We start from the raw sequence: 22,403 nt of genomic DNA on the forward strand, positions 1-22,403 counted from the left end.
AAATGTTTTCCTAATCTGCCCATCACAAGGCTGAATGAACCCATCCTGTTCTTGGATTTGATGCTGTCAAGCTGTGAAACTGAATGCTACTCTCTTATTTTATAGGCACCGAAGAGTTTGTCTTTGCCTATGTCTTGTAAAGCGTAAGCACCTTCCAACAGGAACAGAAGGGTTCTTTTGTTTTTGCCTCTATAGAATGGGTTAATATATAGGAAACTACTTTTCTGGAAGCTGTAAGGCATGAGGAGACCAAAAATGTGAGGCAAAGAAATAAATATTCTAGCCTCATGTTTTAACAGAAAATGCTTACCTGTGGCAGCAAAGTCAGTTGAGAAGCCTGCCTTTAATATGCATACAAGAGTTCTTGTTCATTGGATGAATCTTTTGAATAACTTAATGATTTAACAAAGTCATGAACGGACTCGAAGCAGCGGTCTTATTTTTTTAATTGAACAATCATAAACTTTGCCTTTTAAAACATATCCTGACAGCTTATTCAGCTTACATTCAAAGACCCTCCCCCACACACATTCACAACTCTGTTGGCAAACTTTGAGAATAAAATATAGGTAAATAGTGAAATAATTCTTAAATAATCTTCGCTCCAAATAAAATACTTCTGCAAATATTTCCTAACAAAATCTAGTACAACAGTCCTGTTTGTGCTAAGGTCCTCCCAAGTGTACTCATAATTCCACTTATCAACCAACTTTAAAGGAAAGAAAAATAAGAAAATGAACAATATTTTAAAGTTGACGTTTCCTACTGAAAATTGACTCTTTTCCAAACCTCCTAAAAAAGTATTTTCTACTTTAAATCTGAAACTCATCTAAGTCACTGCACTTACTTTTAAATAAATTTCTTCTGTTGCTCATTTTCTGACACTTTATAAATCCGTAATGACTAATTTTTTTCTAGTTTTTTCTTATGCTTATTATTATTAATATTGCTATAATTATTAATAATAAATTTACCATGCCTCAGGTGTTTGGAAACCTTATAGAGTTACACTTTTATTCTACCCATTTTAACAAACAGTATTTTGTTCATCTTCTCAAGGTGATAAGTATGGGTATGGAGGATGACTGATACTAACATAATTGTTTACAAAATTATATAAATATTTACCTTCACACCTCCTCCAAGTGGACAAAATACTTCCTAGCTCTCTCAGTCTGGGGTGGCATTCTTTAAAACCATTTATGAGAGTGTACGTTTGCCCTCTGTCCCAGAATCATCCTTCAGATAAGGTAACCTGGGCATGACGAGTAGCAGCCCTTTGAAACCTGCCTCGGTTCAAGGCCGCTACTCAACCTCCCACAAGCTTGAAACATCCCACTTCCTTCAGGGATTGTTTTGTTTTGACTTTTCCCAAGTAAATAAAAAGCACAACTAAATTCTATTGATGCTACCACAAGGAAGACCTAAACGTCATACTTCCCCACCCTGCCCCCACCTTCTCTCACTCCTAACTCTCCCTCCATCCTGTATCCCAACGTCAATGTACATCCGAGTCACGGACGTGTGGACTCACTCTGGTCTTCAGCTTTGGCTAGTTCTCTCTTTGGCTGATCTGCATCCACATTAAGATTATCTAAATTGCTTTTTCAGTTCTTCAGTATTACTATAAACACATATTTAACAAATCTATATGCATTCAAATACTTAACAAATATCTAAGAGTGTTCAGTCATATGCATTTTATGGATTGTTAGTAGCCTACTTGTTTTTTTCCGGACCCACACACTTGGCCTCCCAATATCACATGTCCATATGCTATAATCTAGACAGTTCCTAAAATGTTGGCTGTGTGTTGAATGATCATTAAAATAAGAGTCTTCTCTCAGAAATCCCACCCAGGATCAGCGAGGATTTAACCATTTCATTACAGGAGAGCGGGCATTCTCTTTTACAAGTTCTTCTCTCACAGAATTGCCGTCTCCAGATGCCATGTCATGCTCTGAAATTAGAAGGAATACAAATCATGTCCAGATGTTTATAACTCTAAGATGAAGAACAGTTTTATCTTACTTTTATATGACAAGGGATGTACAATAAAATCTTTAATAGATTCAAAGAGTCTGTGCTCACTGTATTCACCCATTCTCTGTCGATCGGCACCTCCCATCCACGTCAGCACCCCCTGAATGATTTCTCTTCATATACCTATCATCACTGGACATTATCTTATACATGCATTTGTCTTTGTGTGTGTGTGTGTGTGTGTATGTGTTTATTATCTCACTCCACCACTAGAATATCAGCTCCAAAAAGGCAGGGGCTTTGTTTTGTTCACTGCTACTACAGTACCTGGAACATAGCAGGTGACTAATAAATACTTATGGAATAAGCAAATGTAAAAATAGATCTCTAAGTAAGATTTTCATACTATCTGGTATGGAAGAGGAATTAGCTTATTGTGTGGCTCCAGAAAGCAGATGGCAGATCAAAGGACAGAACTTTTATAAGGATAGCTCTTATTCTGCATAAAAGTTTATAATATTTAGAATTTTCCAAAGTGAAATTTGTCTGCTTCTAAGAGCAGTGAGGTATGTTTGCGTCAACAGTGCATGTCCTAATATGGAATGCTGTATGGTTAGTGCAGCCTGGCGGATGAATGTGCGCAAAGTAATCAAATAGTCCAGATCTTACTGTCCCCACCCCCCTTAAAAAAAGTCACTTGCAAATTCCCAGGCCTAGAAAATTGGAAATCTCACAATAACAACAACAACAACAACAACAACAAAGGGAAACAGGAAGACAGGAAGCCCACTTGCCAAGAATATAGTAGCCAATAGGAAGAAAACTAAAGAAGATAAGCTCGTGTAATCAAGGTATGGAAGGGACCTCAAGAAGTCCCTGTGCGGATGAACCTTGGAATCACTAACAAAGGCTTTGTAAATAGATGTGAAATCCATTGCAGGACTGAGCCCCAAGCCCCCTCCTATAACAGTAGCACATGCGCCCTGGCAAGTCCAGCAGAGACAGGGCACCACTGAGCAGAGGAGTTCCTGCACAGCCTCTCAGAGGCCTTTAGGACATTCTGCTCTCCAGCCTGAACCGGACTAAGGTTTACCAACATTACACTAGTAATCATCTTTTGCTCCCCTTTAGTTAATGAAAGCAAACACCTTAGGTCAGAAAATGCTTTCCCCATCAATTTCTACTAAGAATCTTGATACCTAATTTGGGTATAGAAATATTTTTTTTGTGTAACCCCTAATGTAACTTCCAGCCAGCAAAATATCTGTGTCCAAGGCATCTATATAGTAGTCAAGATATCTGCAAAATCTGCATGCAAATGACAGAGGGTGACAGGCTCAAGGGAAAGAGACGGCACAAAAGTCCAGTGAAGAAGAGGACGTGTGGCTGGGTATGCAGTGGGAGGGATGGGCGTTCCCTTCCTGAGGATTATTCCAAAGGAGCTCTTATGGCCTCCCGAACGTTCATCCCAAACACCAGATTCACAAGGGATTCAATTCTCTCTCGGTGGGAAAGGCTTATGTGCAACCATAAACGAATGAAGAGGAATACAAAAGTGGCTCTTCAAGGTGCTCTGTAGCCCGCAGTTTTAAGAAAGCAAAATAAGACAAAAGAAGATGCAAGTGTTTGAGACAGCTACCTGTACTAAGACAATAGGTTTCAAACTTGTACTGAAGTAATCAAAACATTCCAAAAATGTGTAGGTCTCAGAAAGTAGATTGATGGTTACCAGGGGCTGCGGGGTGGGTTATGAAGAATGGGGGCAACTGCTTAATGGATAGTAGGGTTTTATTTTGAGCCGGTGAGAATGTTCTAGAACTGGACTGAAATGGCAGCTATGCAGCTTTGTTAATGTACTAACTACCACTGCGCTGTTCACTTCAAAATGGCTAATTTTATGTTATGTAAATTTCACCTCACTACGAATTTTTTTTTTTAGGACTTAAAACTCAATCTGTTTCCATGTCGCTTTTCAAGGACTATAGGACAAGTCAAAAGTACTTAAAATATTAATGATGATCTCAATTTCCAGATCAAATATTCACAAAGATATTTACCTAATAGCTTTAAAAGGGGGGGAGGTTCATTTTAAATTACTGTTTAAGGGCATAGCCACACTTCAACATAAAAATTCACTTAAAAGTACAGTATTTCCTCTTCCTCTTAAAGTACTTAATTGTATCCATGTGTAAGAAGGAGGTAAAGCTGGGTAATAAGTACATTTGCCAAATATTTCAAATCTTAGTTAACTCGAAGAGCAAAAACCCAGAAACACAAACTAAATAAAATGGACTTGGATTGTCAACTATTTATATCTAAGGTGGGGGGACTGGACAGTTTGTTGATATTAGCGGTTTCTATGGCTACATGTTGTTTTAAATGAGCTACTTTCAATTTAGTGAAGCTTTACTATACTGGTCATTTATTCCACAAGATAACCAAATATGTCCATAACACTCTCTTATATGTTGTATTTCTCACATTTTAACAACCTGGATACGAAATACACATGCGTGAACAAGCATCATGTGACTATTACTACAGTTTCATTCAAAGGCTTAGAGATAATTCCCAAATTTCAATCACAGTTACTATCTCTTATCCTCTCCAAAATCCATAAAAATGCATGTTTGGAAATATTCCATTTAAGTACTCCCATTTTGTTAAAAAAAAAGAAGAAGAAATGTTCTATATTTTCTATCTTGGCTCTTAAGCCTTATCCGATAAATTTCTGAGTGTATTTTTTCTACATGAACTTGAGAGAGAAGTAGCTTAGTCTAGTATGTGTATAAAACAGATCACTGAAGAATTTGAAGAACTTTGTATATCTTGGTTATTTTCTTATTACAGGTGTTTTGGTAATCAATCATATTTATTCTCCATAAAACTGGGTGAACTTTATGGAAAAATGTATAATCTCCCAAATTATTACTGAGATCTTAAAAAAAAAAAAAAGCAACAGCAACCCAAACTCAACCACCACCCCTTTCCCCTGAGTAAAATAAAGAACAAAATCACTCGAACCAATGCTTTATTCTTGTTCATCTATATCTCTTAAGTTATTCAAATTGAAAATGAGGTTATTTTTCCAGTGTTTACACTGAAATCAATTCTTACCTGTGTGAGAAACAAATCTCCTGTTGGAAGACTTGGCTACTGAATATTGGAAGAAGGGAAATTTCAGACACTTGCCAGTCACTCTGTCACATATGCCCGACTGACAGGTGCAGGTCTCCCGGCATTCCATCCCGAAGGTGCCGTAGGGGCAGTCTGAGGACAAAGGGAAGGTTTAGAGAGGGAGCCGCTCCTTGGGCACAAGCCCCCGGTCTCACAGCCCCTGTGCACAAAGCCTCCAGATTCTGAACAAGCCTCACGAATCTTGACTGTCAGATAAAAATCCAGTTCTTAAAAAACCCCAAGCTTTGGAAGTTGAAACTTTCAGTCACACATGTGAAATCGCACAGTAAGACCAGATCCTGGACACCTCCGCTGTCGTGGCCTGCCGTGAAGTTAGTTGAAGGCAGCTACACATAACCAACATCTTTGACCAGCCTTAATTCTGTTCCCTTTCTGCTTAGATACCAATAGACAGGTAGGTTCTCATAGTTTCCTTAGACGGCTCCTGTGACAGCTCAGTGAGGTGGGCAATTGAACAGACACATGCATCAGCTTCTCAAAGAGCTTAAAGGATGTGATGCTGCCTTTGAATCCACTGTGTTCACAAACAATGTACTATTTTAAATGTATAGGAAAGGGCTTCATCCACACTAGCCAGGGGCTGAGAAGGGTGTCATGCCTGCTCTCCATGAAGTGATCCATCCTCAGTCCGCTCCAGCTCTGATCAACTACCTTCGCTATTGAAATGGCAGCACAATTTACCTAACTCCCCGGATGTCAGGAGGATTTACTAGTAAGACCTTCTGCAAATCTGACATGCAACATGCTAAGAAGAACAAGAGAGCTGAGAATTTACCTGTATACCTCCGCAAATCTGGAAGCGTTTAGAGCTTCAGTGTGTTCATGCTTAGACTAAAACATGCAATACTGAGAAGAGGACAAACCCATTTATTACAAATGCAAGGTCTTTATGACATAAACAGCATCTCCATTGATGACCCAGTCTTTTTTTTTTTTTTTTTGATGACCCAGTCTTTACCAACCAAGCAAATAGATGCAGAATATTTATTCTCTTGGCATGAGAATATTCTCATAAGTGTACAATCACACATGGGGAAAGAAACAAGCAGTGAAGCAGCTGAGCCCTTGGCAATCTAATATTCCACAGAATGATCAAGGTAGATGTTAATGAAATTTATTTTTTGGAAGAGATTTAGGATTCTTCTTACCATTACTCTTCAGATTACAGAGGCATCTGGTTTTATTTTTTGTAATTGTTTTTAAAGATTTTATTTATTTATTTGACAGAGAGAGACACAGCGAGAGAGGGAACACAAGCAGGGGGAGTGGGAGAGAGAGAAGCAGGCTTCCCGTGGAGCAGGGAGCCCGACGACGGGAGCTTGATCCCAGGACCCTGGGACCATGACCTGAGCCGAAGGCAGACGCCTAACGACTGAGCCACCCAGGCGCCCCAGAGCCTGGTTTTAAACATTAGCCTCTCGCTGGGAAAGACCGTCCTTAAAAAGGATCCTAAAAAGCCTCTTGCAGAAAAGCGCACAGGATTGGGATTTGACTGTGTGTCTAGTGATACTGAAAACTAAAACTTGAGCCAAGTTCTTAGTTACACTTCTACTGCAACCCCCAGTGTATTGAATAGCGCTGGGTGGATAGCAGGTGTTCCGTAAATACGTGTTGGCTGGCTGTTAACTCGGCAGCGTAATGCCAAACATCTGAATATTTAGAAAACATCTGGATGTGCAGCTAAAGTATACAGTTTTCCTATGAGTGCTCTGTGAAAAAGCTGAAGGAGGGAGTTTGCCTACAGCAAAATTCAATGTCTCTGTGTAGAGATGGTGAGGTTCACACAGGGTCACTATTTCCAGCAGAGAGAAAAATGTTCGAAGCTAGACTCGCTTGTAATATGAAGCGTGCCAAAAAGAACAATTTTAAATACATTTTAAAAATCTATCCCATTAACAGCTACCTCAGTCATTCAGTAGAATGTTGAACTGCTAAAGATCCCAGATGCCTTGGAATGTTTCTTTACCCATATATGACAGTGCATTTACAATCACATTTACAGAGGCGATTTTTATGCCAAGAGAAAAAGCAATCCACTGCGTATACTTGCTATATCATAAGTATGATTGTATTAACCACTTCCTCCCTAATTTCCTTATGTGAAATCCTGTAATTTACAGAAAATATAGATCCTAGTCAGCTTAAATGTTTGTGAATGTTCACCAAAAAAAGGTTCCTCAATATTCTACCTTTCATTGGTTATAAACAAAAATAAACTGAGCAAAAAATAAGATTCTCCTAATAGTCCAAGCATTTATTTCCTAATCTTTAGTATATGTTGTAGATTAAAAGGTAAATTAATTTATAAAATATTTGTCTAAAAGGTAGGTGAATTAATGAGGCTGTCTCAGTGGTGGCTGATTATCATTCCTAAAAGCATACAACTGTATTAAATACATAGAAGATAAGAATGAAATAAGAAAGAAAATATAAGAAATAAATTTCCCAGTCCCTTTAATCATTCTAAAAGCTTCTTTTTATTACAAAACTGATGAATGGGGCTAGAGCATATGTGTTTCATCTTGATAATAGCTTTTAATGATGAGATCATGAGGTATCCATTTATAGAGTATCTTTAAATCACCTTTCTTTTGATTCTAAACATTTTAAACTACAGTCACTAAGTCTGAAATAAATTCTACAACTGTGCAACTACATTGTTTAGCTATGATTTCAAACTACTGACATTTTTCTTTAAGTCTGTAAACTCTCATTCTTTACAGACTTCCAATTTTTATTTTTCTTTAGTGTTATTCTTACTTGTCTTACTGCTATTTTTCTAGTTGACCAAACACCTTTATAAAGTGGAATGGGGTTTGTTTTATACTTCAAGGTACCCTCTTTCAAGAATGTGAGTCATTCTGTTAGATGGTTTAAGCCCACCCTATTTCACAAAGTGCATTAGTGTTCATCAGAAATATTTGATCTTGAGAGATGCCCTCCAACCCGTGGACCCTTTCAAGATCAAAGAATCACTAAGCCCGGGGCTAGACACCCCTAGAGGTTATCTAGTGCAGACCGCTGTAATCACTGTGTTGTAGAAGAGAGAGCACCTAAACCATCCAAACAGATTACCTGTCAAGTTCCTAAAGTTTTCCAGAAAGGGAGGTCCCACAATTTTTCATTGCAACTTTTTTCTTAAATCTCCTACACATAAGGAGTGAAATGCAGTACTGCTTTCTGTGCTTTCCTGCACACTGGCTTCAGCTGCTGTTTTGCAGAGTTCTCCTTCTCTCTCCCTCTCCCGGTGACAACACCTGTGCGGGGCCTTGTCCCTAAGCCACCTGCATTTTCCCTCTTGTCCTTCGCAGCAAAGCCTCCGCACCTCCCACGCTGGCTAAAAGCCCTCAGTGTGCTTCCACCCCCACCCCCTCGGGTGGGGGGGGGGGAGAAGCAAGGGGTCACCCTTTACCTTTGCAGATACCGAACTCGTCACCAAAGTCATCCTCCTCACTGTAAAACTGACACCTGAGCCCCGGGCCGCACTTGACGCCGTCCATGGCCGACACGGTGCGGTAGCAGGTCTCGCCCAGCCCCGCGGCGCACACCCGGCAGCAGCCGCAGTCGTCCAGCACTGTCCGCTTGCAGCGCAGGCTGCTTTTGCACTGGGCGCTGTCGCAGCGCTCGGGGCAGTCCACCGCATACTTGGCGCTCCAGGCGACCGCCAGGTGCGCAGGGACCAGGAGCGTGGCCAGCAGCAAGAGGCTCTTCATGTTTCCCCGAGGGCTCTGGCTCGGCTTCCCGCGGGCGGCGTGGTCTTTGCTGGCGGGAAGCAGCTGTCCAAAGTGGTAGCTGAGCCTCTGCCTACACGTTTATGAGTTTTATACACTGGGTTGCCCGCATGCTTCCCCGTCATCAATTTCCTCAACCCAGCAGCAGCGCTGTCCTCTTGCCAGGCTCTCTTGTTTTAGTTTATGAAATCCAGGATGAAGGCTGGATTAACACGCCGCTGCCATCCAGGAATTGAAAAGCCCAAGCTGATGTCATCTGTTATGTTTAGATGGTTGTTTTGCATGAGCACTGAGAAACTCGCTCACATCCGTCTCAAGGGCTCAAGGACGTCTGTGAAGGGGGAATAAAGAAGGTTGCATACCCTCCTTCAGGACAGGAATTGGTCTGACACAGGCATATCACTTGGGCTGTGGCTTTGTCTCAGAGCCTCTGTAGTGGGGAGGAAAATGATATCCACGTGAATCATCAGGACGAAAGAAGCTCCTTTAAACAAAATAAATAAACATTTGGTATTTCCCCTCAATAAATAGCTATGAGATCATTTGGAAGAAGAAAGGGTTATATTGTGCCTTTTCAATACTTAGAAGAAAGAAAATATTTTGAAAGGGATTTTTTAAGGACCCCTCTCTTCCTTCCTCCCACCCCTCCCCTCAAATGTTATCTCTAAAACAATTCATAGCACATGTATCTAAGTTTATCGTGGATGGAGCTGTATTTCTAGATAGACGTGGAACTGAGAATTTTCTTTAAAATCAATACGAAAGCCACAAAAGAGGTAAGAAGCTGCTGGCACTGTTTCTGGGTTACTCAGTTCTGGAAAAACTTATCAGTTGGACTTCTTCTGATCCAAAACTCCCTGGGGAGAGGGCTCATCCATCACCGGGTCTGCCTGTCCAATGACTGAGCCCATTCGGAGCTCTTCCCCTCACTCCTGGCATCTATCAGAGCCCTCACTAAAAACCGCCAAACAAGGCAGCCAGCCCAAGGAAACAAGTGAGCCAGCAGGGAAATCGGAACATGGCCCAGAGAGGCAAGTCACAGGGAAGGGAAAACATTACCCATCGGGAAAAGGGTCTTCAAGCTATGGAGGGTCATGGGGCCTAGGTCCCACTGGGGAAGACAGAGCAGTCCTCTTACAGTATCAGCTGGACCAGCGCCTCACAGAGCAAGGATCATGGGGCAGAAAGAACAAGGTGAAAGAGGAGAGAGCAGAGCTCCTACACCAGCTGCGTGTAGGGTCCCCAGTCCCACCCCTGACTTATCAAATCAAAATCAACGTAAACCCACTGTCATCTAGCAACTACTCAAGCAATGAAGTTGATGGATAACTCTTGGTCTGTCACAAATGAGCTATGGACAAGCCACAGGACTTCTCTCAGCCTCAACGTCCTCTTCTGAGAATTGACAGTGTTAGGCTAGTTGATCTCTGAAATTCTTACCCCCACTAGAAGATGAGGCTGAGGCCTTTGGCGGGACTTGATGAGCCTTCAAAAACGCAATTTTAGGAAGATGGAAGGAACAGAATCTGGAATGCAGGGAATCGAGGGGGCAGGAAATGAAGGCAAGAGTCTTAGCTTCCAATTTACCCAATTTTCCATGCAATCCAATTCAAAATAGTCTATCTGCATCTCCCCAGAAGCAAACACATGCTTAGCAAATGCACGCTCTGATTTATTGTTTTCAGTAGGGGGTATCATCCGTTGAGTGCACATTATGTGCCAATCACCATTCGGAAACATTTCACATGCATTAATTCACTTGCTCTTCACCACAATCTCACAAAGTAGGTACTATTATCATGCCTATTTTATGAATGAGGAAACTGAGTCAGAACGAGTTTAAATAATTAGCTCAGGTCCCCATAATGTCAGGGATGGAACTTGAGCCAAGTCAGTCTAATGTCAAAACCACACACTCTGTTGCCTATTACAACACAGCAGTGTTTCCATGGCTAATGGTTCTGATGGCTTACTTTACAATTTAGGTTGACCTTGGAAAAGGCTACTGAACACCACTTTCTGAGGAAGGAGTGGTTAACTGGAATAATGGTTAACAGTAATACCTAACTATTATAGAAATCTCACTGTGTGCCAGACACCATGCAGAGCACTTTATATGGATTACCTTATGCAACTTTCCAAACAGCCTCAAAAGGTAGGTACTATTCTTATCCCCACTGTAGAGGTGAGAAATCTGAGGACTTGAAGGGTTAAGTAACTTGTCCAAGGACACAAAGTTAGCAGATGGGGAAGCCAGGACTCAAGTCCTGAAACAGATTGTTCCTGGAGACTGGAATAAGGATTGCAAAATCAAACATATACAGGTACCAATCTGGTGGCCCAGGTGGGTAAAGTGATAAGATAAACCAGATGCAGGTGGGAATGAATGGAGCTATTCACCTTAGAACACGTGCCTCCACTAAGGGAAGTGGCCCTCCTTAGGAGTGGCTGGCTACCGCTTGGAGGAATATGAGCCCAGTGGGCCCAATCTTCTATTTTTTTTTTTTTTAAGAGAAGGTGGAATCCAGACTTTCAAATGTAATACCCAAATTTTTAAATGTTGGCCAGTATTTCATTCAAATTATAAACCATTATATGCACCCTTATTTCATATGGGCAGGATCCAGTCTGTACAACACGTTGGTCTTGCTATAAATTTTGGATTCTGTCAGTGCTGGATTCGAATTGCTACTCCACGACTTCCTACCTAAGAGGCTCAGAAACTTATGTGGTGCCTGGGTGGCCCAGTCGTTAAGCGTCTGCCTTCGGCTCAGGTCATGTTCCCAGGGTCCTGGGATCGAGCCCCGCATCAGACTCCCTGCTCAGCGGGAAGCCTGCTTCTCCCTCTCCCACTCCCCCTGCTTGTGTTCCCTCTCTCGCTGTGTCTCTCTCTGTCAAATAAATAAATAAAATCTTAAAAAAAAAAAAAGAAACTTAGTTTAACATCTCTAAACCTCCATTTTGTCATTGTGTACAGTGGGATTAACGCCCTCTTCATAAGGCCATTGTGAGGATTGATAAGAAGGGATGGAAAGTGTCTCTCATAGTATGCATTCACTAAATGATGGCTATTCTGCATTTTTAAAAGATTGTCATCATAAGGTTGGCAGTGAATAAAGAGAAATAATAAAAGCATAAGAACCTTCTGATCTTTTATAGGAGTTTAAGGAAGAAACAATAAAGGCCTTGCAGATCAATATCATAAGTGGTGAGGCAAGAAGGAGAAGAGGAGCTCATGGACAACCATCGTCTACATTTCTAAAAATCGATAATACTTTTAGTAAAGGACAAGTAAATGGAGAGAAGATGTAATTTGAGGGTACCAAATCCACCATAATAGTAAGCCAAAACACATGCCCAGAGGAGTGGAGGAAATATGCTCAACAGAGGTCATAAGTGGTGGAACTCTCTCAACATGTAGTTCCCAACGACTCATTTTTGGGGAACGTTCCATTCCTTCCAAGACCCAGCAAAAACTCTTTGTCCCAGCACGATCCCTATGGGATTTATATCTATTTATTTCTATCTTTCCCAACCAGGAATCCAGCTCAACCACTCTTATGAGGGAAGTTAGCAATGGCCACACAGGGTTAGGAAATCGGAACATGAGGAAACAAAAAATCTACAGCTGGAATCTGCAACAAAAGAAATTAAGGTGAAAGCAAAGCGGTTGGTGATGAGGGCATGAGGCCCACCTTGGTTGGCTTTCCTTTGTCCTGCGGCTGGCAAATCTCTAACCTCGCTCTGCCTGTGTATCAGGTGTCAAACCAAGGAGTAAGAAAGGCCAAAGGGAAGCACATAAGCTTTTCACAACTCTGAAAACACCAGTTCAAGTTATAGTGGGTCAAACCATATCATCTTGGGATCCAAAGCATGTGGCTTTCTGCAATGGGAGCCGGAGAAACAATAAAACTGAATAACTATTCAACCCAGTACACCTTTTTCATTTAAATTGCCATCGTGACTTTTTTCCCTTAAACTTGGTATTATACCGAGAAGGAAAATAAGCCTAGGTAATGTGCTCTGGCAATTTGTGTTTAATTTTGCACATTCTGATTGCTTGTAACCAAATACCCAGCATTTTCTTCTGGATAGGCAAAGTGGGAAAGGCTCTGAAAGGATTCCAAACCCTCATGGTCAAGTCAAATTGTCCCATGTTTACTGTGCCTTCCTTCCAAACCTCTTTACCAGATAGGTTTGTGGTTTTTTTTTAGTTTTAATTGTTATTTTTTAAAAAGTAATCTCTATATCCAACATGAGGCTCGAACTCACAACCCTGAGATCAAGCATCCCATGCTCTACTGACTGAGCCAGCCAGGTACCCCCAGATAGGTTTAATTTAAATTGAATTATGAAGGCAGCCTTGAAGGCAAACATTTCCAAGGGGCAAGTGGAGAAATTTAGATGCATGAGACTGTGTTTAGTTCAGTTTTTGTTTTGGGTACCACCTGAAGTCTTTCTGCTTTGACACCAGCTGATGGCAATTTTGCATGTGCCTAGGGAAAGGTCTAGCACATAACAAGAGCTCAGTACTTAGTAAACATGTAAACGTGACCAAGTTGTCTCCCAGAATCATTTTCAGAGCGTAGTAAGTTAAAATGTGCACCAATGTGTTTCCCAGGGGAAGCGAAGTGAGGCCCTGGTTCTTGAACAGACTGAACTGAGCTGCGAACTGAGTGCTTCTTTTGGGGAATGAGGTAGAGGTTTCCAGAGAGAGCAGAAGCAGCTGGGGATGGAATGGGGTCTGAGCAGAGTCCCATCATGTCAGCTCTTGCACAACTGACCAACTTTGTCCCCTTGACCTTCCAGCCTTGGGTCTGGCAGCACCACACCCACCCCAAGAAGAAGTTCGTAGGAGCTCCTCATTGCCGATGGACCCTGATGAAACATCTGCCAAACTGACTTTTAAAGTAGGGACAGGTCAGCTGTCACAGGCTCTGGGGACTCCTCCCAGAGCCTCCTGCCCTGGGAACAACTTGCAGGAATTCTAGAAACAGCACTGCCGCTACAAAGCTCTGTCATCCTAGGCAAGTCACATGATGCACACCTTAGGCCCCTCTTCTCTCCTCTCTACCTCAGTAATGAGTTAAGAAGACCAAAAGGGTCATCGTCACTATTATTATCAAGAATCTAAATTTCTAAAGATTTGCTTCATTCTTTAAAAATAATCTTAGGTCTTGGAGCAAATATTATCCCCAAAGAAATATCTTTCCAGTTCTCTAAGTTTTCATTTCTAATAAAGACAACTTTAATAGTAAACAGGGATTGGATGTTACAGGCAATTTTTAAAAACTACATCTGCTCAGGGGTGCCTGGCTGGCTCAGTTGGTAGAGCATGCAACTCTTGGTCTCAGGGTCATGAGTTCAAGCCTCACGTTGGGCGCAGAGCTTACTTAAAAATAAAAAAAAAAATAAAAAAAAACCCAAACTACACCTGCCCAGAAAAGTAAAGTGAAGTGCACATGTTCTTGCCAGCATGGGGCTCTCTGATGTATCTTAATCAGCAGGTCGAGGCTCCAGGCAGCTGGGAGGCAGTCGCAGTTGCTTATAGCAAATAGCTCTGTAAGAATAGTGAGTGTGGGCCAGTTTAAGAAGATAAAAACAGGACACCCACCATGTCTGCTGAAAACCTGGATCTCCGGGCACCCCTCAGAGAGCTTTACCACCATATCTGGCGCTCTGGATCCCGTGGAGTCCTCTGAGGAAGCAGGCATGGACCCGGTTGTTTTTTAACCTTGACCAAATCTAGAAACTTCACCTTTGCATTCACTTTTGCAGGAATTTTTTAAGAGAGAAAGTTTAGACATGGGAACATGTGAGGAGCTCTTACTACCTATCTGCCCACTTCTCTCCACCCCCGATTCTGGCGGGTCTTAATGTGGAGTCAGGCATGTTTTTCTAACAGCTAGCTCTTTCTCAAATCAGGGCTCTGAATCTATGAATTCATCTGCAAGAGATTCTAGTCATAGCGTGTCCTTACACCTCCAAATATAAAGCCACATCCAGAAGCACCGGGTGCCGCCCTGATACAAGACCAAAGACAGTATGAGTGGCAAAAATAGCACCACTTAGAACCAGAAGACCCGAGTTTGAGTCTCAGTTCCACCATTGGTCCTGTGTGAGACACCAGCCAGCTTTCCTGAGTAATGTGAAGTCATTCGTCTCAGTAAAATCTAAAGGATTTACTGTCCCTGTCTCAAAGAGACATTGGGAAGATCACAGGGTAAGGTAGGTGTGAAAACAGGCTGTCCACTCTAAACTACCACACAAGCGTAAAACGGTAAGACTTGCTCTAGAAGACAAATTATATACCATGAAAGGAAATGAGCCTGTGGCGATCTAATCTCAGGTCTCACCTGTTCCTCCATTCCCCTCACCTTCTGCAAGATGGCATAACTTTTTCTTTCACTTCATTCACAGAATGAGGGCCAGGCATCCACATTCCCCTAAGGAAGACCCCACTTCCTCTCCCTTACAGCCTTCTTTGCCCCAACCTGGTATGTCATGACCAGAAGCTCATAAATTGTTCTTGTGGGCCAAAAGAGGCTTTTGTTTTGTTTTGTTCTGCGTTTTTTTTTTTTTTTTTTTTTTTTTAATCACCAGTTTCCTAAATGACTAAAGAATTAGTTAGGCGTTGGAAGTCATTTAGACGTTAGAACTATTGACATAAGAGAACTTAGGTTTAAAAAGTCACATTAGAAGTTATTGTTAAGACATTTGGAACTTCCATTAGGAATATTGGAAAGGCTGGGGTTTCTGATTAATACACGAATCATAGGAAATGATTCTGCTGCTTTGCTTCTCTAGTAACATGGCACTTCCTTGGCCTAACCTTAAGCTGACCCCTTTTATGGTGTAATAAAATATTAATCAGGACCACCCTCACCAGACTCATCATCAGAGTTTGTCTAGTGATGAAGAAGCCTTAGTCTTTACATGATACGTGGGTTGAATAAAATAACTGAACGTTTTAAAAAAAAAGTTCAAGGTAAGCACCAGAAGAAGATAAACAAGAAGTGTAACTTCCAAACCCCGTATTTATAATTTTATAAAGAATGGGCAGTTTCTGACTCACTTTCTAATCTGGCGTCAAAATATCTTGCCTCTTTTCTTCCTGGGATCCTCCCAGTGAAGGACCACATTATGACTTTCTTTTTTTTTTTTTTAGTGCCTTGCTTTCTTTTGGCTGCCACAAAGTCACAAAGTCTCCAAGCCTACAGTCTGAGAGCTTAATGCATACCAAGGGTGTCTCGGACAGGGCTCAGGGCAGCGTGCATCAAAGCACACTTGCCCTGGGGCGCCTGGGTGGTTCAGTCAGTGAGGTGGAGGGCTCTTGATTTCAGCTCAGGTCATGATCTCAGGGTCATGAGATCAAGCCCTGAGTCGGGCTTTGTCCTGTGTGTGAGCCTGCTTAAGATTCCCTCCCTCGGGGCGCCTGGGTGGCTCAGATGGTTAAGCGCCTGCCTTCGGCTCAGGTCATGATCCCAGGGTCCTGGATCAAGTCCCACATCGGGCTCCCTGCTCCGCGGGAAGCCTGCTTCTCCCTCTGCCTCTGCCTCTCTCTCTCTCTCTCTGATTCTCATGAATAAATAAATAAAACATTAAAAAAAAAAAAAGATTCCCTCCCTCTCCCTCCATCACCCCCATCCCCTGCATGTGCATGCTCTCTCTCTCTCTCTCTCTCTCTCAAAAAAAAAAGCAGAGTTGCCCAGACCACCTGTGTCAGTGTCCTGATGTCAAAATGACACAACCATGGATTCCAGTTTGGTGGGTTGGGGATGGACGAAGGAATCAACATTTTTTACAAGACACTTGATTCTGACACACTCAAAAATTTGAGAAACCTCCAGACTACTGATTTCTCCCAGTCACATGTTGGCAGAATTAGTACTTATCTTTACTCTGGAGATTTCAGATAGACAAAGCCTATCTTTGAGGGGTTGCCCTAGAATTTTTAACTATAGGATACACTTCAAAGGTTTTTTAGCATACTTCCCTGATTCTAAGATATGCATCGTCACATGGTAACGAGTTGGAATTTGGCCATCGTGATGGAAGTCATTGCTTACACGTACACACCAAAACTTGCAGGATGACGTGCCAGTTACTTGGAAGAGAATCTCAGACAGTAGTGGGGTTAGTTTTTAAAACATGCTGCATTACTGATGATCTTAATGGCCCAGGGCCTGTACTCTGTGAAAAAGATGTGATATTGACATGTGATTCAGAAGGACCAGATATGAATTTGAAGTCATTTAAAACTATTTTAACTAATTTATTGAATTTATATTTTTCTTCCTATGAATGTTCAAAAGTTCTAAATGATAGAAATCTACGTCCACATAAACCTAAAAGAGTGCTTTCAATAAGTCAAACACTAAACTTCAATAATAAAAATTTCTTTAAAGTATAAATAAAATTCAAGACCTATAGAAGCTTTATGCCAGAGTTTAATTTGAAGAATTTTTTTCACTTCATGGCATATATTATACTGATAACATCTTAGATTCAATGAAATACAATTGTTGTCCAAATAGACCTCCTTTTATTTTTGTTGACCCACCATCAACAGTTTGCTTAGCAAATGTTTTTACCAACCTTTAATCCATTACAACTTTATGTGATGGAATCAAAGACCTGATAAACATCATCCTAACTTGGTCAAACTAGAGGTATTTTAGGGTAAGATATATGTGCCATCAATATGTGTGTGTGTGTGTGTACATATATGTCTATATTTACACATTTGTATATATATGTGCCCATATATGAGATATATGTGACCACTTTCAGTTCCAAAGTGCACACCCACACACCCACGTGCACACACACCCAGCTTACATTTCTAACAGCAGATCATGAGCCCATGTATACACCACCACTTCCAGACAACATGCTGAGCCTGGCTCCTTTATAAATATATCTAGGAAGTACTCATTGAATGAAACACCAAACAGTGTCTCCAAGAATGAAAGGAATCCAACATAATTTTGGTTTTCTGTATTCAAAGAGTTCTCAAGATGGCAAATCACAATTTTAACCTTTATGTGGTCTAGTTCACAAGGCTGCTTTATAAGGGATCAGCACTTATTATAATAGATAATTTGATGAGCACTGACCCGTGCTAACTTTTTAGTATTAATGCCTTCATTATGAACTTAAAATAATGGAACTTCAAATAAGGCCATGAATGATCACCTTCCAAGCACCCCACATCCAAACAAGAGTTTATACTGAAAACAAGATTTGTAGGGTATCTGATCATCCCAGAGAATAGTTGGCAGGCACTTTGGAAGGGACTTGTGAGGAAGCCACTTAGCAAAGCTGTTTGAAAAGGAGATAACAAGTATGGCACGCTTGCTGCGATAACCTCTTCCTAACTGGCTGAAACACACACACACACACACACACACACACCCCATACAAGCAAAAAACGGTGAGGCACCCACTCTGTTGAACAGTCCTACGTGGTGAGCCTTCAAAATTGTGTACTTGCAGTTGCAAAGCTACACAAACCTGCTGCAGGAAGACATGCTTCTCCTCCGAGGGGCAAGAGACATCATCAGAGCACTTGACATTCAATTAGGAGAGTCCGAGTCTTCAAAATGCAAAGTAATGCTTTCCCCCACATATAGTCCCACTGCTAGGGCAATTAGCATGGACATGTAATCAAAGACCTTTAGTATCTGAAAAGAGGAGAAGCAGGTCAGAGCAATAAATGTCGACCCCAAAAGCCTCTCGAGCCCTAAATACACCAGAACTCTGAGCTTAGAGTCAGGAAAAAGTCTGACTGAAGAAGTGGTTCAGGGTAAGTTGCTGACTCAACTGCTAAAGAAACCAGAGTTAAGAAACATGTGATACCTTGGAATTTTACTTAATTTATTTTTTAACTAAATACATTTTTTAAACTTTTCAGTTTTTTAAAATCTTGCCCGATAGTAGTAATACAACATTAGTATTTATAGGTTAGTAAGTGACTAAATGTGCTCTTCATAGAAAACAAAAACGACCAGATTGTAGGCAAATGTGTCCACAGTCAATGACCAGTGTAGCCTGGGCCTGCCCCTCCATCCACCCACTTACTTTCCTTTCTCCATCCATCGAAAGACTTCGCCCCTTGAGGCTGAGATGCCAGGCACTGTGTGATGCCTTCACTGATCTCCTCGTTGATTCCCACCCATCTAGGCATTTCTACACCTTCTAGCACTGTCTTTTACGTCCAGGGGACCATCTGGTTCCTATGAGCAGAAATCATTTTATGTTTATTGTCCTGGTCTTCACAGTGCTTGCCTCAGGTCCTGCACATCTGAGGGGGACAAGATATGGCATAGCCTCTGAGAAGAAATAAGCAAACCAGAGACAGCCTCATGAACCCCAGCTCCTCAAGTGATAGTGAAGGGGATGCCCCTCCCCACCCCCAGCATCCTCCTGCGCTGCACATGCTTTAGGAGTGTGTCCTCATGTCACCCTCTTCTAAAATTAAAATTAAAATGGTGGAGGCATTGCCAGCATTACATCACTCACACGTGATGTAATCGGATTGCTTTCCTTTCTGCCCAGCACCAAGCCCACTACTCTCTGTGACCCCTAGCTCCTCTGTCAGAAAGGAAAGGAGGGTGGAAGCAACAAATTGACCTCACCATATAGAGCAGTGGCTAAGAATGGCTGATTTGGGGGGTCAGGTCACTTGAGTTCCAATCCTGGGTATACAACTTATTAATACTACAAACTGAGCACAGCATTTACGTTGGTAAGCCTTGATTTCCCCAGGTGCAGAAACACACGAGAATTCGGACTTCAAAGGGTTGAACTGACGCACGGGGCCCAGCTCCTGGCAAGCGGTGAGCACTCAAATGTGTTAATAACAACGTGGGGTTGGGCTGGGCCTCCACCAGATGCCTCCTCCTGCCATGGCTCCCCATGACCCTGTGATTCCTGGTCTCAGAGCACCCAAGTGGATGCACCTAATGGAAAAAGAGGGGAGAGAGAAGGTCCCCAGGAGGTGACAGAAGCTCCAGCTGTGTCACCACCCACTAACCCCGCGGACGCCATTTACTTATGGCGGGGGGCAGGTATGGATGAAGCTTAATTTATACAATAAAAAGTCAGTTTAGCCCCAAACCGTTAAAATAGTTTATTTTTGTAGGCATGGTCTTGCACATGTGGAAAGAGCCCTCAGCACTGGTCCAGGGTTTTGGGGGCTCTGGGGCCTGCAGAATCCAGCTGCAAGGCTGAAGTTCAAGGCGGCCAGGAGTGGGCCTTATTTATAACAGTCTGAAGTTTCCAAGTGAGCAGAACAACAAGACCTTGCATGAGATGAGTCATACCGACTCCCAGGATCAGAGAAGTCACAGAGGATCAAAGAACAGATGAGCCTTCCAGCTCCCTGCCCCTCTCAAACCAAAAGACGACTTTCGGAGGGCTCACTCTAATCTGTTCCAGCTAATTTTCAAGGATTGAGTTGAGAGGAAGAGTTAACAGGAGATTTAGTTGCTATAGCCCCTTGGATCCCTGACAAAGTGGGCTTCAGGGGAATAATAAAAAGCAACATTTTTCCCACCTCAAAATGTATGGAAGTCAAAACCTTACTCGTGATGAAGAGATTAAAGACATAACTTAGTAGCGTGTCAAGCAATCAAAAATAAATGGGGATGGCATTGAGCAACTTGCAAGGCACCACAAATAAATGTTACTTATTTATTCAAGGACACTTATGTAACTGTTTTCAAAGGGCGCATGTATTTTGCTTTTCCTGTTTAATTCTTTGTCCCATTATGCTGTCTGCCCACCAGCCACAGGGCAGGTGGCAGAGTAACATCATACATGCTGGATCACAACGTTCGGTATTCATCCCACTGATCACCTCACTCTGTGAAGCAATGTAGATGAGTTTTGCACAGTCATCTTGGCTTCATGAGTGGACATGCAGTTGATTAAAAAAGATTTTGGCCAAAGGACCAGGGAGCAAGGGGACTCTCCATGTTGGCTGTGGGAGCCTTGCTCCCACCCACACTCCCCTGTTGGTTCCTGCCTGGGGTTCTTGTAAACAAGGGCAACTGGCGAAGCAGTACACCTGCCCTCGATCTGCCAGAGCAGAGTTCACAGGGGAGATGAGACCACTTTCCCCATGGCCAATCCTAGAGCAGTGCACCAGAAGCCAAACAGAGCTATACTTTGGGCTGCACGATGACGGAACGCCAGCTTCTTACCTGGTGTCATCAGAAACTGCACACAAGACTAACATGACATGTCAGTACTCAACTCCAGCCCTATTCCACCAGCTCAGCACTCATGCTTACAGAGAGACTGGTCTTGCCTGGCTGAGGACCGAGATGCCATAAGCCAGCTACAGAATATCCCTCTGAGCACTGGTGGTTAGAGAAGCATCAGCCCCTCTTCTGGCATGATCACAGGCTGACCAGGACTAACTGCTCTAGGCACTGGGGAATCCAGGTATCCATGGAGAGGCCAGACTCACCTTTAACAAGTGAACTCTTACCTCTACCAGGTATAAGCTGCTTCATATAGTCACATACCTGCTACCCACTCTGCCCACCAAGGACCTGTCTATGGACCATCTGAGCTCAAAGGACAGATTTCTAAGGTACTTTCCCACCGTTTGTCCCACCCACCCTAAATCCAGTCTTTGCCCTTTCCTGCCATGCTCCATGCCCTCCATGGGCTACATCACCTAGGCTCCCTTGCCTTCCAGCTTGGGTTGGATACCAATGGGGATCAGAGGAGGAGAGAGAGTTTTGGCATTTCTTCCCTACTCCTTCCCTGCTCTAGCCTATGTTTATGGCAGGGGCTGAGTCTTTCCATGCTCACGGCTCCTGTTGGGCACCCTCCTCCACAGCTGAGCTCTCCTGGGCTATCAGGAGTAGCAGTGGCTCCCTGTTGTTTCATGTCCCTGGGCGCTCAAGTCCCTTTGCCTTGCCCACACCTCTTGTGAGTAGTTCCTTAATTAAAGTCTCTTCATTTGAGCGGCCTGAGTCAGATTCTGTTTCCTGCCAAGATCTGATTGAAACTGTATCTTTCAGCAATAATATCCTGTGATTTTCACACTTGTGGTCCGAGCAGACATATAAATGCTTTGTTCAGGAAACAACATCCTGAAAGAGGTACATTACGGGCACTAGAATTATGACTTCTGATTCAGGTGGGTAAGTAACTGTACATGGGCTATTTTTTTAACTCAGGACTTCGGACTCTAAAAGGATCTGTTGATAATGATTAAGTCCAATTATGTCAAGTTTACTAAACAGTTACCTGGAAAATCACATATATAAACATATACATGTATCTCAACTAAATAGTATCACTGGTAAGACTTCAGGTATAAACTTTGTGTTTACTAATGAATTGGAGAAAACACTAATCCCTGTTGTAGACTCGTCTGAATTGTCCCTTGTCTTCTACTTGCATTGTCCATATTCAGATGATTCTTCTATGTATGTTCCATGTTGATCTTGTTCTGTGTCCAGGACTTGA

General features: G+C 42.3%; 1 protein-coding gene across 1 annotated transcript; it reads right to left on the minus strand.

The window, feature by feature from the left end:
- Positions 1–209: 209 nt before the first annotated feature.
- On the minus strand, positions 210–9,068 carry LOC118006606 (endothelial cell-specific molecule 1-like). The gene is made up of 3 exons (XM_034999317.1): positions 8,594–9,068; positions 5,101–5,253; positions 210–1,960 (listed from the first exon to the last, which is right to left on the minus strand). The coding sequence occupies exons 1-3, from the start codon at positions 8,892–8,894 to the stop codon at positions 1,863–1,865; spliced, it is 552 nt and encodes a 183-aa protein (XP_034855208.1). The 5' UTR covers positions 8,895–9,068; the 3' UTR covers positions 210–1,862.
- Between the last annotated feature and the right edge of the window lie 13,335 nt (positions 9,069–22,403).

This window comes from Mirounga leonina, unplaced genomic scaffold (assembly GCF_011800145.1).
Source record: "Mirounga leonina isolate KUSES-001 unplaced genomic scaffold, KU_Mleo_1.0 Mir_98, whole genome shotgun sequence".
In the NCBI taxonomy this organism is placed as follows: Eukaryota; Metazoa; Chordata; class Mammalia; order Carnivora; family Phocidae; genus Mirounga; species Mirounga leonina.